The sequence below is a fragment of the Dryas octopetala genome, chromosome 4, assembly GCF_963921425.1.
Source record: "Dryas octopetala chromosome 4, drDryOcto1.1, whole genome shotgun sequence".
NCBI lineage: Eukaryota > Viridiplantae > Streptophyta > Magnoliopsida > Rosales > Rosaceae > Dryas > Dryas octopetala.
This window is the reverse complement of record NC_141369.1, coordinates 18,939,232-18,955,300: the sequence shown is the minus strand read 5'-3', so window position 1 is coordinate 18,955,300 and position 16,069 is coordinate 18,939,232. Positions and strand designations below refer to the sequence as shown.

Sequence of the window (16,069 nt, the reverse complement as noted above, 5' to 3'; positions counted from 1 at the left end):
CAAGGATTTCATATAATTGCTCCATCAAAACTCCATAGTTAGCAAGAATTTCTTATTGGGCGATGTCTCCAGATGCCACTTGAACCTCAATAAGCAAAACTTGGGTAGGGATAGAATGTGACAATACCCACAATGTTGTTTCCTTGAACCTCTCTGGTTCTGGAATTTCTGTTCGATTAGAGCCTGAAATTGACAGCTTGAGCAATTTGCACACTACTCTTGATTTATATCCCAACATTTTTTCTGGCAAAATTCCTGTAGAGTTGGCCATTTTTACTGGAAAGTTTCCTGTTAACTTGCACAACTTACCAAATTTACAGTGCTTAAGCTTGAATGATAATTTTATGTAAGGTGAGATACCTGAATCCTTGTTTACAATTCCCCACTTGAAGTCGGAGGAAGAAGGTAGTTGGGCACTTGTATGCGCGAGGGTGCATTATTAGAATTGGCAACATTGACAGAAAGGGAAAGAACCTTCGGGTAGGAATAAACTTTTTTAGGTGTAGCTATACTAAAAGTAAGTAGTCGGCCTAACCTTCAGTACCCGTAACCAAGTTTTTCTTTCTCACTCCTTGTGTACTTTTTCTTACTTAATCCATACTTTTTTACTTTTTCTGAAGTGTGGGGCAAAGGGTGCCCTCTACTTCTACTCCTAACTAAAGGCGAACTGCAGGCATTGCCAGCAAATAAAGAGCCCTCTCGTTGCGAGCCGGGAGGGTTATATATATATATCTCAAAAATAACTGTTTGAATGGCTCCATCCCTGGAGATGTTGGTAATCTGAGTGCGCTTGTACATCTCATGATAATCATTAATCAGTTATCAGGAATGATTCCTTCATCCATTGTAAATTGTAGTCAATTGGAGGAATTGATTTTGAATGATAACCTGTTGACAGGAGTATTGCCTAGTTAGATAGCATGCAGCTAGTTTGTGTATGTATGTTTATTATGAATTATTTATGCAGCGGACAATCATCAACTAGCATTTTAGATGTTCAAACTTTTCTGGTTAGAACTGTAATTAGTTGGGGGGCTTCTTGTTGATTCTTTGTGACCCTTTTCTCTCTCATTCTCTAGCATACACATCTGTATGCAAACAATTTATGTGTTGCTGTTCAGGTGCTTCCTCTGGCAGTTTGGTGTGTCATGGTGATAAGAGCCTAACTCTATGAGTCCAAAAATAAAATAAATAAATAAATAAATAGAAAATGAGAGCCTCCATAAGCAACCAGAATTTCTGGATTGTATTCAGAATTCCAAGATGATGCTGAAAATCAGGAAATGGGATCACTGCACTCTTATGAGCTAGAAAACCCTGTGAGAATTACACTAATTTAAAGCATCAGAAACTAGCTACTATGGTTATAATCTTCTCCTAGAATTATGAAAACAAAAACATGGAAACATAACAACCAGCTCATGCTCTCCAATCTCCATGGGATGCATGAGCCAAAAGAAAACATATTAATTGGACTGAATCACACAATTTTCAAAAGTGGTTATCAAACCATTTGGTAGGATTTGTTTTGTTTTTTCCTTCTTTTGAAACAGTAGGATAATAGTGTATGCATATAGATTAACTCTCAAAATCTCCAAATCCCTTATCTAGTGATCTTTTTTTGCTAGGTGCTAGAGGCAGGGAACATTATAATAATTTGGATAAATGTTTTATTATGCATGGTGGATCAACTTTTTGAAAGTATAATTAGCATCAACGTACAAGGGGGCCTAAGGTAATTTTGTTTCTTATTAGGTTAAGGCAGATCAATTTAGAAGTAGAAATTAATGAAGATAAAAAAAAGGCTGAGCAATAAATTACTGAAAGAAAAATTTTCATTTAGCAAAAGGGAGAATATGGACACACTTTGATTCTCTTTACAAATTGGCTGTTTTGTTTTGGTACCATAAGTGACAAAATTTACACCAACATCATCAGATAGAGACCCGGCCAAAACCAACAAAACCGTAAACAAGCATTACCAACAAGTAGAGAGGCAATAATAGTCATGCATGTAGCAGAAATGAGTAAAGCAATAAAATGTATTTGGCTTACGTACTGAAATAGAAGCACGTTCCAGGATCAGGACTAGTTCTTCAGGGGTAAGAAAACTGGACCATTGATGTGTAACTTTAGGAAGTTGTAAAATAATTAATTCATATGATGTTCAAATGTAATCGACAGGTGAAAAATCTATCTGAATAGAATTTAATTGTTCTTCAAAAAGCTGTATTTTGTTCTTGATTTTCTAAAGAACTTAATTGTATGTAATTAAAGTAAATTGTAGTTGAGCTAATTAACCAGAAGGTCAGATCTTCATAGACACTTGTTTATCCTTTTTTGATAGTCTTAATAACTTTTTAATAATCTTATTCGATGTTAAAATTATCACGTTCTAAAATTTGTTTTTGATGTTTCTTTCTATGGATATGTAAAAAAGGAGCCCATTTTGATCAGTTTTCACATACCATACCATAAATCTCAAGGTTGGGCCAATTATATCGATTGAGTTAACATATATATATATATGTATATATATATATATATATATAGGCTAGAAATGAAGATCACCAACAACTAGAACAAAATCTTAATTAGTTTATGGGCAGTCTCGAGATAACATAACATAAGTGTCTTGGGTGAGTGTTTATGATAGCAACAACTTTGACAACACACGGATAATCAATTAGAGCTAATGGAGGCCTACAATTTAAGACAAGAACGCCATGAAAGATGACAAAGTTCATCATGTAAGAAAATATTTAAAGCAAATCAATGGATGCTGCATGGCAAATCAAGAGCAGAAAATCAATTGCAGCAGGTGTAAATGAATAATTCCCAGTGGAGGAGATATTCTGCTGCAATGATGGCAGTATCATATGCTCTCAGAGAATAGTTAATAGTTGAAATCACGGTAGCTCCATCAGGAACAGTTAAGGCTGCCAGAGATTTGCAGGTTCTGCTACGTGCTCAATTACCGAAAGTAAAATCATCAATTTACAAACCAATTGTTCCACAAGAAAATATTTACAAACAAATTGGATATAAATCTAAGACAGCTTGAATGTACTAAAAACCCCACAGGGAAAAGTAATATTTATATATATATATATATATATAGAGAGAGAGAGAGAGAGAGAGAGAGAGAGAGAGAGACTGAAGGGGGGGGGGGGGCATACCTCTAAAGCAAGCACAGCATCAAAATTCCTCTGTTCCTCAACTAGTTTTTCTGCACATAATTAAAAACAACAAAGCCTCAAGGTAAGAAAAGAACAAGTAGTTGACCTTAAAACAATAGAAAAGATTTCAAGAAAGAAATAAGAGCACTTCCTAAATGACAGCAATCATAAGGTGAGGCACTCAATGTGCTCATTAAGGGGAGGATAGCCATGCATTTCAAAAAAAATGCAAGAGATTAAATACCAATTGAATGCATAATAGAACAGAGATAACCAGAAATTGACTACACAGAAAATGAACAAGTTTAGCATGTACCAGCTGTTGTGCAATGATATTCAATTTCCAAGGTCACTGGATCAAAATCCTGTGTGAATGATTAATGTTTAGAAATATCCAAATGTATACAAAAAATCACTTGAACAACAGAAATGTACTCAAAACAAGTCAGCTTAATGACATTGGTAGCATAGCTCCAAAGACAAAAACTGGAAATGCAAGCAGACAGCAAAAATAATTCATCGGAACATATTAACACAGTTTAAGAAAACAAAATACAAGCACATGTACAAATGCTTATACAAATAATATTTACAGTTAGTTGGTTCAAGAGAATGGCCATACAGCATGAAGGCGTGCTATTTTGATATTTTTCTCAACAGAATCTACTCCAGTTACAGTGGCTCCCATTTGAGCTAAAGGCTGAAATGCCAACGTGAGCGGTCAGGAAAGACATGACAGTGTATGATTTGATGGAGAACACAGTCTACTACAGACCAAGTGTAAGATGAAGTTCAACCAAACCAGCACCAAGTAGTAGGTATTTGTTGGATTAAATTTGAACCCAGTTTCCAAATCGCCTAATGAACTAATTCGAAATTAGAGCAGCGTTCTAGAGGAGTGCGGAAAAAGATAGCATACCTCAGAAAGAATCCCACCACCACAGCCAACATCAACAAACTTGAGCCCTTCGAAGGGTCTCGCAGCAAACGGATCCCTCCTGAAAACCCGAATCCACAACTTATTTACAAGAAAGTCTAAAAATATTGTCGTTTTAGGTCATGGGAGGTATTTCCAAGTTTGAAATCTGCTACCATTTTTTAAGCATTTCATTTCAATTTTCAATGAGCAATCTCGTTAAGTAAAGCAACCTACTTTCTTAATTACTTGGCAGCTACAAATTACTGATATTACTGAGCACATACCTATACCCGAAAAAAGAAAGTAAATTTACCTGAAATGTCGACAAAGCGTGGAGCGAATGAAAGCGAGTCTTGTAGGATTCATCAAATGCAAGGTTTGAATGGCCCTTCATAATCCCACCTTTTTGTGGCATCAGAGAGAGAGAGAGAGGTGATGCCACATCCCCAATAACGGGATAGGGAAGTCCCTCTCAAGTTAGTATAAGATATATGACCAAATGGCAAGTCCATGATGCCACTGTGTGCATTCTTTCACATGAAAGAGAGATGCTAATGCTGATGACTTGACTATGAAATGGATGCCCAACATAGGTTCTTCCAGTACCTATTTATAAGTCAATGAAAAGGACATATTTGACCAGCATAATAGGAACAACAACATAAAAAAGTCACAAGAAACACATACCAAGATGGAAAAATGAAGCAACTTGTGTTCTAAAAATTGAAGACAGTACACCTATGCATACCCTTTCTTCATCAATCTGTGGACCTACAAAACTGATATAAGGAGATACACATTCTCCTTATTCAAAAGCACCTCATACTAAGCAAGAAAGCAAAGCATAACCAAAATTCTTGGCCATAGAAACGCTCCTTCCTAAACACTATCTTTATCAGTGGAAATTTCAATCTCTATATGGTTGTTTAAAGATCACATGGTCAATTCAGATTCCATGATAAAGGCTTTTTCAAAGCAGTTCCATAAAATGAATAAACAAGAGAAGATCTTTTGGACCTGCCAAGTCAGTCCACTCTTCATCATGATGTCCTCCACGTCCTCTAGAGTGAGAGGTTTCAGTTTGATGATATCTCCTCCCAAGGAGTAAAAGTGCTCTCTTATGGCAGGGATCTCCTCATCACTCATGCCCACAATTAGACCTCGAAAGTCCATGCCACAGAGGAAACTGAGCAAATTCTACCATTCAAAAAAATAGCATTAAACAACAAAAAAAAATTAAAGGAAGCTTCAATTTTATCGGTTTTAAGTTACTAAATTTATATGGCTGTACGAAAGTGTCCTCAGAGAGACGACTGGATAGACATGTCTTCTGCCCATTTGCAAAGAGGTTTATTGCAGTGTGTAAATTATCATGTCTATCCAGTCGTCTCTCTGAGGACATTTTCGTACAGCCATGTAAATTTAGTAACTTAAAACTGATAAAATTGAAGTTTCCTTTAATTTCTTTTTATTGTTTAATGCTATTTTTTTGAATGGAAAAATTTGCTCAGTTTCCTCCGTGGCATAGACTTTCGAGGTCTAATTGTGGGCATGAGTGATCAGGAGATCCCTGCCATAAGAGAGCACTTTTACTCCTTGGGAGGAGATATCATCAAACCGAAACCTCTCACTCTAGAGGACGTGGAGGACATCATGATGACAGCATATATCCTGGAAGATAAAGAGAGGCACAATTGGAAGAAGAGTGGATTTGACCCGGCAGGTCCAAAAGATCTTCTGCTTGTTTTTTCATTTTATGGAACTGCTTTGAAAAGCCTTATCATGGAACCTGAATTGACCATGTTGTTATCTTTAAACAACCATATAGAGATTGACATTTCCATTGACAAAGATAGTGTTTAGGAAGGAGCATTTCTATGGCCAAGAATTTTATGTCTATCCGGTCGTGATATTATTGGGAAGCTGTGGTGTCCGTTAAAGCAGTCAGCTGCCTCCATAAGATCTTCATTGGGACTGTCCACCAGAGATACATGGAAGCTCTCATTCCCTTCGAAAGCTTCATCTATGAAAAAAAACAAACAAAGAAGACAATAAATGAAGGAAACAAAAACTAATAACCAAATTAAAAGGAAAAAGAAGAAGATAGCACAACCTGAGGCAGTAAAATTCCATTCCATATAAGTCCTTGACCTCGAATGAGGCCACCCCAACCATCACCACAGGCATGCAGCCATGTTGAACTGCTTGAATATATGAGTTGTGGGGGTCGTTTGTTGAGAGGAAAAGGGTGGTAGGTTTGGCCAGTTGCTCCCTGCAAAACAAACACCATAGAGTTAAGCCAAACAGTGTAGGTTGTGAATTAGGTGTTATAGTGGTATGGGAAAAGGATTGTGAAAGTGTAGCAGAAGGTGAAGGAATAGGTAAAGAAATAACAATTGGTGATGCAGAAGGTGTAGTGGGAGCAGGTTGTGACATGCCTTGTTTAAAAGGAAAAATAGACTCATCAAATAGAACATGTCTTGAAACATAAAACTTGTTCAAAGTAGGATGAAAACATACAAAGCCTTTGTAATTAGTAGCATAACCTAAAAACACACACTGTGCAGTCTTAGGTTGCAATTTATGAGAGTTATATGGTCTGAGAAGGGGAAAGCATGCACAACCAAACACTTTTAATTGATGAACAGAAGGGATATGACCAAATAAGACTTCATATGGTGATTTATGAGACAAAAGGATGGTAGGCATTCTATTGATGAGATACACTCAAGTAGAAAAAGCATGGAACCAATATTTTGTAGCTAGACCAGCTTCTGTAAGTAATGTAATTGCGGTCTCTACTATATGCCTATGTTTCCTCTCTGCAAGATCATTTTGCAGGCTCTGATACCATGTTTGGTATCTAAGAAAATCACAAAGAAAATGTAAAGAAGGAAAGAAAGTTAGAGAGAGAGAGAGAGAATGTATGATTTGTATTATTGTTTTTAATGAATGAATACAAGCTGGTCACAGAGATACAAGCCTTATATGCCTATAAGCAACCGATTAGGCCAAACAGTGGTATACAAAAATTGAGGAACGTGATAATGATAATAACAATAAATTAAAATACAATACCTCATCACCATCACCATACCTGTGTCGGGTCTCCCGGATTTGGATCAGTGAGTTGCCAAGCTGAGGCCATGCATCCTGGTGGACGCACTGATTTCAGCCCCAAACGCTTTCACATAGAACTTCACCGCATGCTCATAGTCTCCCTCAAAAACGACGATCTCGTTCATGAGTTCTACAGCCATTGTGACTGTGATGCACACAACAGTGTGAAAGAAAAGCACATGAGAAATTAAGATTCAACAATCAAATAACAAAGAAAATGTGAGAAGAATTACCGATTCGTCGATCCAACAATAAAAGAAATGTGAGCAAAACTCACTCTCGTTGGTCGCATAGAATATAGTGACAATTGGACAATAAAAATTGAAGTGCCTCGATTTTAATAAAAATTGATGACAATTAAGTAATGGGGACTAAAGTTTCCAAATTGTCACCACATTTTGGGCGTATTGCTGTGAGAAAAAACAGCTGTGAAGTAAAGCAGTTGAGTATTTGGTAAACTATGTTTTCAAAAGTGCTGTGAGTGCAAAAAATAGTATCAAAGTATTTGGTAAATGTTAATATAAAAATGTTGTGACTATGTATAATTACTAAAATGAACATAATGCTAAAAGTGCATTTCACTTATTTGTTTGGTAAAAATAAAATGTTTTTTTTACTTATTTTTGAAATTTTTAACTACAAATTTTTATTAGCATTAATTTTTCTAAGAACAACATTATTAAATAAGTCTGCATATTATTTTTTTAAGTATATTATAATTTTAATCGTATAAATAAAATATCATAATTAATTATCACAATATAAAATATAATTAACAATAGACATATTTTTTAATTTAAAATAAACAAATAAAAATTATAGAAATCAATGAGGGTATTATGAGTAAAATAAAATATTCATTGTTGTTGTGAGTCACTGCAGCTTTCAAAAGCACCTAGAAACCTGCTTTCTATTTTTGTTATAGGAAGTTGAGAATTGTGGGGAAATGCAGTTTTTTTATTTTTTTACCAAACACCAAAACTGCTGTAGATGATTGAGAATTGTCATCCACAGCAGCTTTTGGGTCCTCCACCGCAATCTCAAATGGGACCTTTGTGCCACCAATGAGGGGTGTGTTTTGCTCATATTTCTTATAGTGCAAGAGAGTGAGTGTTTGGCAATTGGCAATTGGCAATTGGCACTGTGTGTTTGGGCTGATGAAACGGGGCGTTTTGTTGATGGTAAAAAGAGGTCACAAAAAGGATAAATTATTCTGTTTATCCGATATACTACCACGTGGTGTAATCAACTTAATGTATCATAATATGGGTGGATGTTATTAATACTATACCTTACTAATATAAATATATCGTCTAATAATACTCTTACATATTAAATTGGTTACACCACGTGACGGTCTATCAGATACACCCAATAATTTTTCCCCAAAAAAGTCCAAACAAGTGAACGACGGTGCGTTATACGACAATACGACATTGTCCAATCTTCCAAGATCTGACTTCCAAGTTCAAATTTAGAAATGGACAATCTTCCAAGACAAAGAATTATTTCAGTGCATACATGTAAAATGCATCCAATATTTTGTTTTTTGTTTTTTTTTTTTTTTGAAATTTAGGGGGGTGTCCTCAACTTATGACAGATTGTCATGTAGTATAACCACCCTATATATTATAATATGAATAGACATTATTAATAGTATATCTTACAAATATCAACATGTTGTCCAACAATACTCTTACACGTTTGATTAATTAGTTACATCACATGGCGATATATTGGTTAACCAATAATTTTTCTTCTCTTAGTCAAGTTATTGTAAATGGAATGATTTTGGCACATCGATCTGCTATCTGTTTGTTTGCTACACTTCTAGCTCTCTCTCTCTCTCTCTCTCTTTTTGTCTCTCTGTCTCTCTGTGATTGTTTGGGTAGATTTCTATGGGAGTGGCAAATTAAATTGTTTGAGCTTGTGGGACTTTTGGTTTAGGGGCTATGATTATGCCATTTGAGCTAAGTCATATATGTAATGTGGAACTGAGCTAAGTCACAATGAGTGTATATAAAATTTCTCTCCACAACCACCTCAAATGTTGGTCATGGCCAATTATTGTAAAAACGATGTTGTATATATTATACATCCGTTTAATAATTCTTCAAAACATTTATATACAATTTATGAATCTCATCATGTGATTAATAATATACAATGTTGCATATATATATTGTCAAAATGTTAGAACATTGACTTAACATAAAGATTAGTTGAGCAATCTTGCTATTCAAATTTATGATGTTCATTCAAACCAAGCTTTTATTAATTAAAAATTGAAAACAATTACCCAACAAATTAAACAAATGGAATAAATTTTATTTTCATTAAACGTTATAAGTTACAATCATATTAATTTATAATTTAAAGCAAAATTGCTTGCTAAAATCATACATGTCCTACCACCTTAATCGTTTGATTAATTGTACAGAAATGAGCGAGTGAGTGCTTAATTTGAATACCAATTAATGGGTAAATGGCATAACATATTAACATCTATGTATATAGACTTTAACTAGATTAATTTATTTATTTTAAGAGTCTCGGTTATTAAAATTTTTTGTAAATGACCATTTAATTTAATAGTGGTATTAAATTTCTCTTTTGTGAGAAAGTCTTAAGGTCAAATCTCATAAAAAATAATTGTTGATAATAACAATAATAATAATAATAATAATTGAAATTGAAATGTTAACGGTCAGTCCAAAGTCCAAACCAAAAAAAAGAAATGTTAACCATCCACAATTAACTATTTAACTACTTATTTTCCTCTTAATTATTTATATATATCTGCCCAACAAAGACTTAAAAGTTCTGCCTGTTACCCTTGACTCACAATCCGCTGTCTGAGGCGGATCATCGGCATGTGTCTTTATCAGATTTTGTCATTTGTGTTTTCGTTTTTTCTATAAGGTCACTTATACATTTCTTAATAATATTATTAAGAGAGTAGAAAAATCTTACTTTATAATAGTGGAAAATATTTTATTTTTTGTTATTATTCTCTTATAAATGATATGATCACAAGGTACAATTTTTAAAATAATAATTGACAATTTATTTAAAAAAATTATATTTAAAATTTATTCTACTAAGTATGGTGTACCGAACCCAAAACTTCACTTCACAAAATGTAAACATCAAATCGTTATGAAAAAATGTAATTTTTTTTTTTTGGCCAAGAATGAAAAAATGTAATTTGATCATAATAAATAACAAATCATAAAACAAAGCTTCTATAAAAAAATGGAAGAAGGGTAAACATTCTCTTAATTACAGGGTGGTTTAACTAATTGGATAAGAAATTTTTTAGAAGCAAAACTTGTTGGTCGAGAAAAACGTTTGTTGCCTTGTTGGTCATATTTATTATTCAATAAAAAGGTATGATTTTTCATACTTTTTCCTGAGGTAGCCATCTTTCAAAAGTATATTGATAATGCCCACTTTTGGAAGGCGTAGGGACGAAATCTAAATTGGGCCCCTAATAAAATTTTTTGCAAAAGAATTCACAATTGACAAGAAATCAATTATGAAATTTTCGATCACATCAAAAAATCAATTAGAAAATTTTTGGTTGAACGTCAAGAAAATAATTGAAAAAATAATAATTTATAGGAATAAAAGAGAAAAATTAAAATGGAAAAACACACACTCAAACATTAATTACCTTTTTGCCTAATGAGACCTATGTAATTTCTTTCAGATTGAAAGAGCCTGTGAAGAACAAAAAAAAAAAAAAAACCAGTTTTCCACAAGACTATATGGAGAGCAAAGATCCGCATTTGCCAATTCAAAGCAAACATGCTCTCTAAATCCAACTTTTCAAAAAGAAGGCATGTACTTTTAATTAAAAAAAAAAGAGGTGTAAACCCAAGGGCTAAAAGGACACACTGTCATGCAGATGAGGATGTTGGCTTGCTTCTCTTGTGATTCACGTGAGAAGCCAAAGAAAAAATGAAGCAAGTTGGCCAAACACAAATTAAGGAAATAAAAAAAAATAAAAATATGACTTTCAACTAATAATCAAGGAAAAATAGGTTGCAGAACCCAAACTTTATATCTTAGAAGGGCCTAGTTTTTTTTTTTGGTACAAGAGGAGGCCTAAGCCCAAAGAAAGAAACTAGATAACTATAGCTTTAACACAATAAGTAAAAAAGCCTAATTGCAGCGAAGACATTTGCAGCGAAGACATTATAAATAAACCCAACAACTATTTTTTTTAATATATATATATATATTAATATATACATAATATAAAAATTTGTGAGCCCTAGACGGTCGCACTCGGTGCCCCCCTTCAGTGCCGGCACTAATAATGCCACTCCACCCGCCTACCATCGTCACCCTAATTTTTTTCTGAGGGCTGGCACTGATAATGCCACTCCACCCACCTACCATCGTCACCCTAATTTTTTTCTTTAAACACCTGATATAATGAATGTCTTTTAGACTTATAGACTTATAGTCAATAAAAGATTAAAGAATATGAAAGTAGGATTACAAATTTGCAATTTGGCGTATTACTTGAATGTATTATAGACTTATAAAAAATATGAAAGAATATTATTGTATTATAGTCAATAAAAGATTAAAGAATATGAAAGTAGGATTACAAGTTTGCAATTTGGTATATTATAGTTGCACACATGACACAACATCCATTATAAGTATTTTATTTGAATGTAGGATTCAATAGTGAAAAAAAAAAACATTAATTAACAGTATTGTATGATACACCAGCTAACTATTAATTTAATATCGTCATTATTTTTTAATTATATTAGAGAGATTTCAAATTCCAATCTACCTCCCACTGATCGGAAAAAATGTTTTGCTCACAACTAAATCTTAGTATTTCACATTTTTCAATTATTTTTCCAATTCCTTTACAAAAAAATTATTTTTCCAACCATTCAAAACAGAGAAATTAAAAATAAAAAATAAAAAAACAAAAGAAAAAGAGAAAAGAAAAAAGAAAAAGAAAGAAAGAAAAGGAGAGTTGTAATAAGATATAGGCAATGCGTCATAATCCCAATTCCCAAAGGCAAAGTGTCGGTGATGTAAGAAGGAAAACTCAAGAAGTTACAAAGCAGCATAATGCATTTTTGAGTAACATGTATGCTGGCGTTGTATCTCTGTGTGGCCAAATCTCTGTTGTCCGATTTTAAAGTTTAAACCTTTTCCATTTTTGCTTCCAAAATACACTCACTCTCTCTCTCTCTCATTCCCCACTATTTATCATCACCCATTTGCTTGATTTGCTTAATGCTCCAGCAACACTAGCCACAAGGTTTCATTCTTGATCTCCCACTCTCCTGATTCTCTCTCTTGCTCGCATCAGAGTGAGAGAGTGTGGTTTGTGTAGTGGGATCTGTGAGTGGGGGAAGAGAGTTCTGAAAAAAGAGAGAGATGGGTGTGGATTTGAGGCAGGTAGTGGCAGGTATACTGACACTGGCTATGTTTGTGATGCTTGGGAACATGATCAAAAGAGACCATTTTGATTCTGTTGAAGTAAGTCCACAGCACAGCATCACACTCTTCACAATGCTTGGCTCATCACTTTATCTGATCTGCTTTACTATTTTTGTATGATTTTTCTCTGTCATTTTGTAGAATAACAACATAAATGTCATTGTGTAATATGTGTAATATCGATCTCTCTGTCTCGGTCTCTGTTTCATTTGATTTGTATTCCTTGTGGGTTTTGATTGATTTGTTGTAATTGAAGTTGAATCATAGCAATACCCATCTTTCCGGGTTACTATAGATTTAGCCACTTTCTGAAATGTTTAACTGTGTCATTCCCCATCCTTTGCTTGTCGGAATTAGAGAGGCAAAATGAATTCAGAATTTTAGTTCTCCAAGAGTTGAAGAAAGATTTCTGGTCAACTAAGTCATATAGTTATGATGAACTCTATGTTGAGTTAATTATTGAATTCAAGACTCTTTTGTTATCCTTTCCCTCTTGAATTCAATAGTTATAATTTCTCTTTAGGGGTATTCATCAGTCATCACTCTAAAAGAGTTGTATAGAGTTCTAGTGGAGCTCATGTATAAATTTAAATAAATTTAGATCATGTATAAATTTAGATGAAGTTGACATTGTTTATTTACAATGAATAAATTTGAGCATTTATTTACAGGGCTTCCTTCTCTTTTGCTTTATGTAGGAGAAATTTCCAGGAGGGGGAGGAAGAGATACCTTAGAAAATGCCAAGATTTCAAAGGAGGGCCTTGTTACCTCTGCTAAGAAGAATGGTGGGCCTTGGGAAAATGGTGGCGAAGAGTTAAAACCATGTTGGTCTAAGCCAGCTTTGGGTAAGATTGCTTTACATTTTGAAGTGACTGATAGTTTCATGTATTGTTTATCACAGTCCTGTGTTGCCTAATTCCTTTCTGTAAATTCTTACATGTTACCTGGTTGGCAGATGATGTTGACCAGACGGAGGGGTTTGTCCTTTTCTCATTAACAAATGGCCCTGAATACCATGTTTCACAGGTATTTAAATTAAAAGTCCATTTAGTTGATGGAGTTATTTGGCTTTTATTTTTCTGGGTCCTCTAAACTGGAACTTAATCTTCTGAATATAGTCTAATTTTTTTTTTCCCTAAATTGCAACAAATTCAGTCATTTCATCCTTTTGTCCATTGGTGGATCAAATGGTTGTTAAATATGATAGGAAATGTGTAGTGCTACTCTATGGATGTTGCATATCTTGTTTATATTTTCATAAAGATTTTCTGTTGTACTTTTTTCAATTAGCCACTGATATTGTAAACCAATTCCTTATCCTCTCAGTAATCCATTCCTTGGTATTCTGTAGATTGCTGATGCAGTTGTAGTGGCAAGGTATCTAGGAGCAACTCTTGTACTTCCTGACATTAGAGGGAGCAAACCAGGGGATGAGAGGTTAGTCAGCTAATGGTCTACTGAAAACATGCTTTCCCATCATTACTTCTAGTTTCGGAACTAGTAATACTCTTTCCAGTGTTTCTGTTGTCATTGTGCTTGTGTTAGTTGTTGCCCGTTCGTCACAATAAAAAATGTACTGGTATATGCAAACTGCTTGAATGAACAATATGGTGAACTTTTTTATTATTCTTTTGATCCATGGAAAAGAATTTTCATCTTCGGGTCTTTTTTTTTTTTTTTCTGGGGTAAAATTATGTTTATTTTGCTTATTTTGGGTGGGTGGGGAAGGGAAATGTGGTGGATCAATGAAGGTAGACTAATTTCTTGTGAAAAAAGGTAGACTGATGACCTTCTCTTGGTTGGATCTACATAAAGGTTTTGGCAGGCAACTAATTTAACTGAAATTTCAGGAATTTCGAAGAGATTTATGATGTCGAGAAGTTTATAAGCAGCCTGGATGGTGTGGTCAGAGTAGCAAAAGAACGACCTGCTAAATTATCATCAAGGAATATTGCTGCTGTGAAGGTCCCCAATCGGGTTGCAGAAGATTACATTGTGGAACATGTGGAACCAATTTATAAAAAGAAGGGCAACATAAAGTTGGCAACTTACTTTCCTTCAGTGAACATGAAAAAGACAGAAAGTAAGAGTTCTAGCGATTCATCCGTTGCCTGCTTAGCAATGTTTGGAACTTTAGAGTTGCAACCGGAGATTAATGAAGTGGTCGACTCAATGGTCGAGCGGCTGAGAACTTTGAGTCGCAAGTCCGATGGCCAATTTATAGCAGTGGACTTGAGGGTTGAATTATTGGAGCAGAACAGTTGCCTAGGAGGAGATGAAGGTGGAACAAAAAGTTGTTACAATGCACAAGAGGTTGCTTTATTTCTGAGGAAAATTGGGTTTAGCAAGGATACCACAATCTATTTGACTGAATCAAAATGGGAAAGCAGCCTTGATGCTCTGAAAGATATCTTCCCAAAAACTTATATTAAGGTACAGGCTCTTCTTCTGTAGTGCCTTGAGTTTTTACTTTATTTATTTATTTATTAATCCTTCTATTTATGCTTGGCCATTTTTTCACTTTAATCTCTTTAAAAGCCTTGGTGTACTTGCTGGCTATTTCAGACATAAGTTGTAGACTTGTGTACTTAATGCCTCTGGAATCTATTGCAGGATGGAATTATTCCTGCAGACAAGAAGTCCAAGTTCCTGGATTCAGAGGGTTCTGAATTGGAGAAGATTATTGATTTCTACGTATGTTCTCAAAGTGATGTATTTGTGCCAGCCATCTCTGGCCTGTTCTATGCAAATGTAGCCGGTAAAAGAATCGCTTCCAGTAAAACTCAAATACTTGTCCCAGCCGACATTCGTAGTTCCTCTGCATCTGCGTCCAATTTCATCACACATTATGTCTCGACGAAGAACCATTTGGCTTATTCATGCTTTTGCTAGTGCCCGTGAGAAGAAACCCGGAAAAGAAAAGGCATGGCAGATGTGTTGAAGCCTTCAAAGAGGGTGTTAGCTTTCCTATTTACCTTAATCAAGCATTACGGTTAAGCAGATGGACAGGCTAGTTTGTATAATGAATGTATACTTGATCTGTGTTACAAGAAACCCTAAAGAGAAATTTCTCTGTTAATTAAGGTGATCTTTTAAGACACTCTATGATAGAGCAGGAAGTTTTGAACCTATAGTAGTGGTTCATATGTTGTTTGATATATTCCCAAACACTTTTCCTATATTCTTTGTAATATTGTTGAGATTTGGTTGAATTGAATGATTATTGGATATGCCATTCCTTTTGAGGATATGGTGCTACACCTCTCTCTCTCTCTCTCTCTCTCTCTCTCTCTCTCTCTCTCTCTCTCTCTCTCTCACACACACACACACAGATAAAATAAATCCCAACATGCAATGTGGACTTATTAG

At 34.6% G+C, this 16,069-nt stretch overlaps 2 protein-coding genes and 1 pseudogene across 2 annotated transcripts; 1 reads left to right on the top strand and 2 right to left on the bottom strand.

Moving 5' to 3' along the window:
• Nucleotides 1-789: 789 nt before the first annotated feature.
• Nucleotides 790-4,610, bottom strand: LOC147287703 (ubiquinone biosynthesis O-methyltransferase, mitochondrial-like; annotated as a pseudogene).
• Nucleotides 4,611-5,893: 1,283 nt separating this feature from the next.
• LOC147287702 (uncharacterized) lies at nucleotides 5,894-7,301 on the bottom strand. The gene is made up of 3 exons (XM_086238993.1): nucleotides 7,196-7,301; nucleotides 6,212-6,370; nucleotides 5,894-6,115 (listed from the first exon to the last, which is right to left on the bottom strand). The coding sequence occupies exons 1-3, from the start codon at nucleotides 7,244-7,246 to the stop codon at nucleotides 6,011-6,013; spliced, it is 315 nt and encodes a 104-aa protein (XP_086095119.1). The 5' UTR covers nucleotides 7,247-7,301; the 3' UTR covers nucleotides 5,894-6,010.
• Nucleotides 7,302-12,272: 4,971 nt separating this feature from the next.
• Nucleotides 12,273-15,960, top strand: MSR1 (O-fucosyltransferase family protein). The gene is made up of 6 exons (XM_086240155.1): nucleotides 12,273-12,738; nucleotides 13,398-13,545; nucleotides 13,656-13,726; nucleotides 14,052-14,137; nucleotides 14,551-15,133; nucleotides 15,314-15,960. Exons 1-6 carry the CDS (start codon nucleotides 12,637-12,639, stop codon nucleotides 15,590-15,592), a joined length of 1,269 nt encoding a protein of 422 aa, XP_086096281.1. The 5' UTR covers nucleotides 12,273-12,636; the 3' UTR covers nucleotides 15,593-15,960.
• The last annotated feature ends 109 nt before the right edge of the window (nucleotides 15,961-16,069 follow it).

What these genes read in the sequence shown, in the direction of transcription:
- LOC147287702 (XM_086238993.1), bottom strand. Translation starts at nt 7,246, where the DNA reads ATGGCCTCAGCTTGGCAACTCACTGATCCAAATCCGGGAGACCCGACA. An exon ending in ATCCGGGAGACCCGACACAG is followed by an intron (nt 6,371 to 7,195) that starts GTATGGTGATGG and finishes TTTGTTTTGCAG; the next exon opens with GGAGCAACTGGCCAAACCTA. An exon ending in ATGGAATTTTACTGCCTCAG is followed by an intron (nt 6,116 to 6,211) that starts GTTGTGCTATCT and finishes TCATAGATGAAG; the next exon opens with CTTTCGAAGGGAATGAGAGC.
- MSR1 (XM_086240155.1), top strand. Translation starts at nt 12,637, where the DNA reads ATGGGTGTGGATTTGAGGCAGGTAGTGGCAGGTATACTGACACTGGCT. An exon ending in ACCATTTTGATTCTGTTGAA is followed by an intron (nt 12,739 to 13,397) that starts GTAAGTCCACAG and finishes TGCTTTATGTAG; the next exon opens with GAGAAATTTCCAGGAGGGGG. An exon ending in TTGGTCTAAGCCAGCTTTGG is followed by an intron (nt 13,546 to 13,655) that starts GTAAGATTGCTT and finishes CCTGGTTGGCAG; the next exon opens with ATGATGTTGACCAGACGGAG.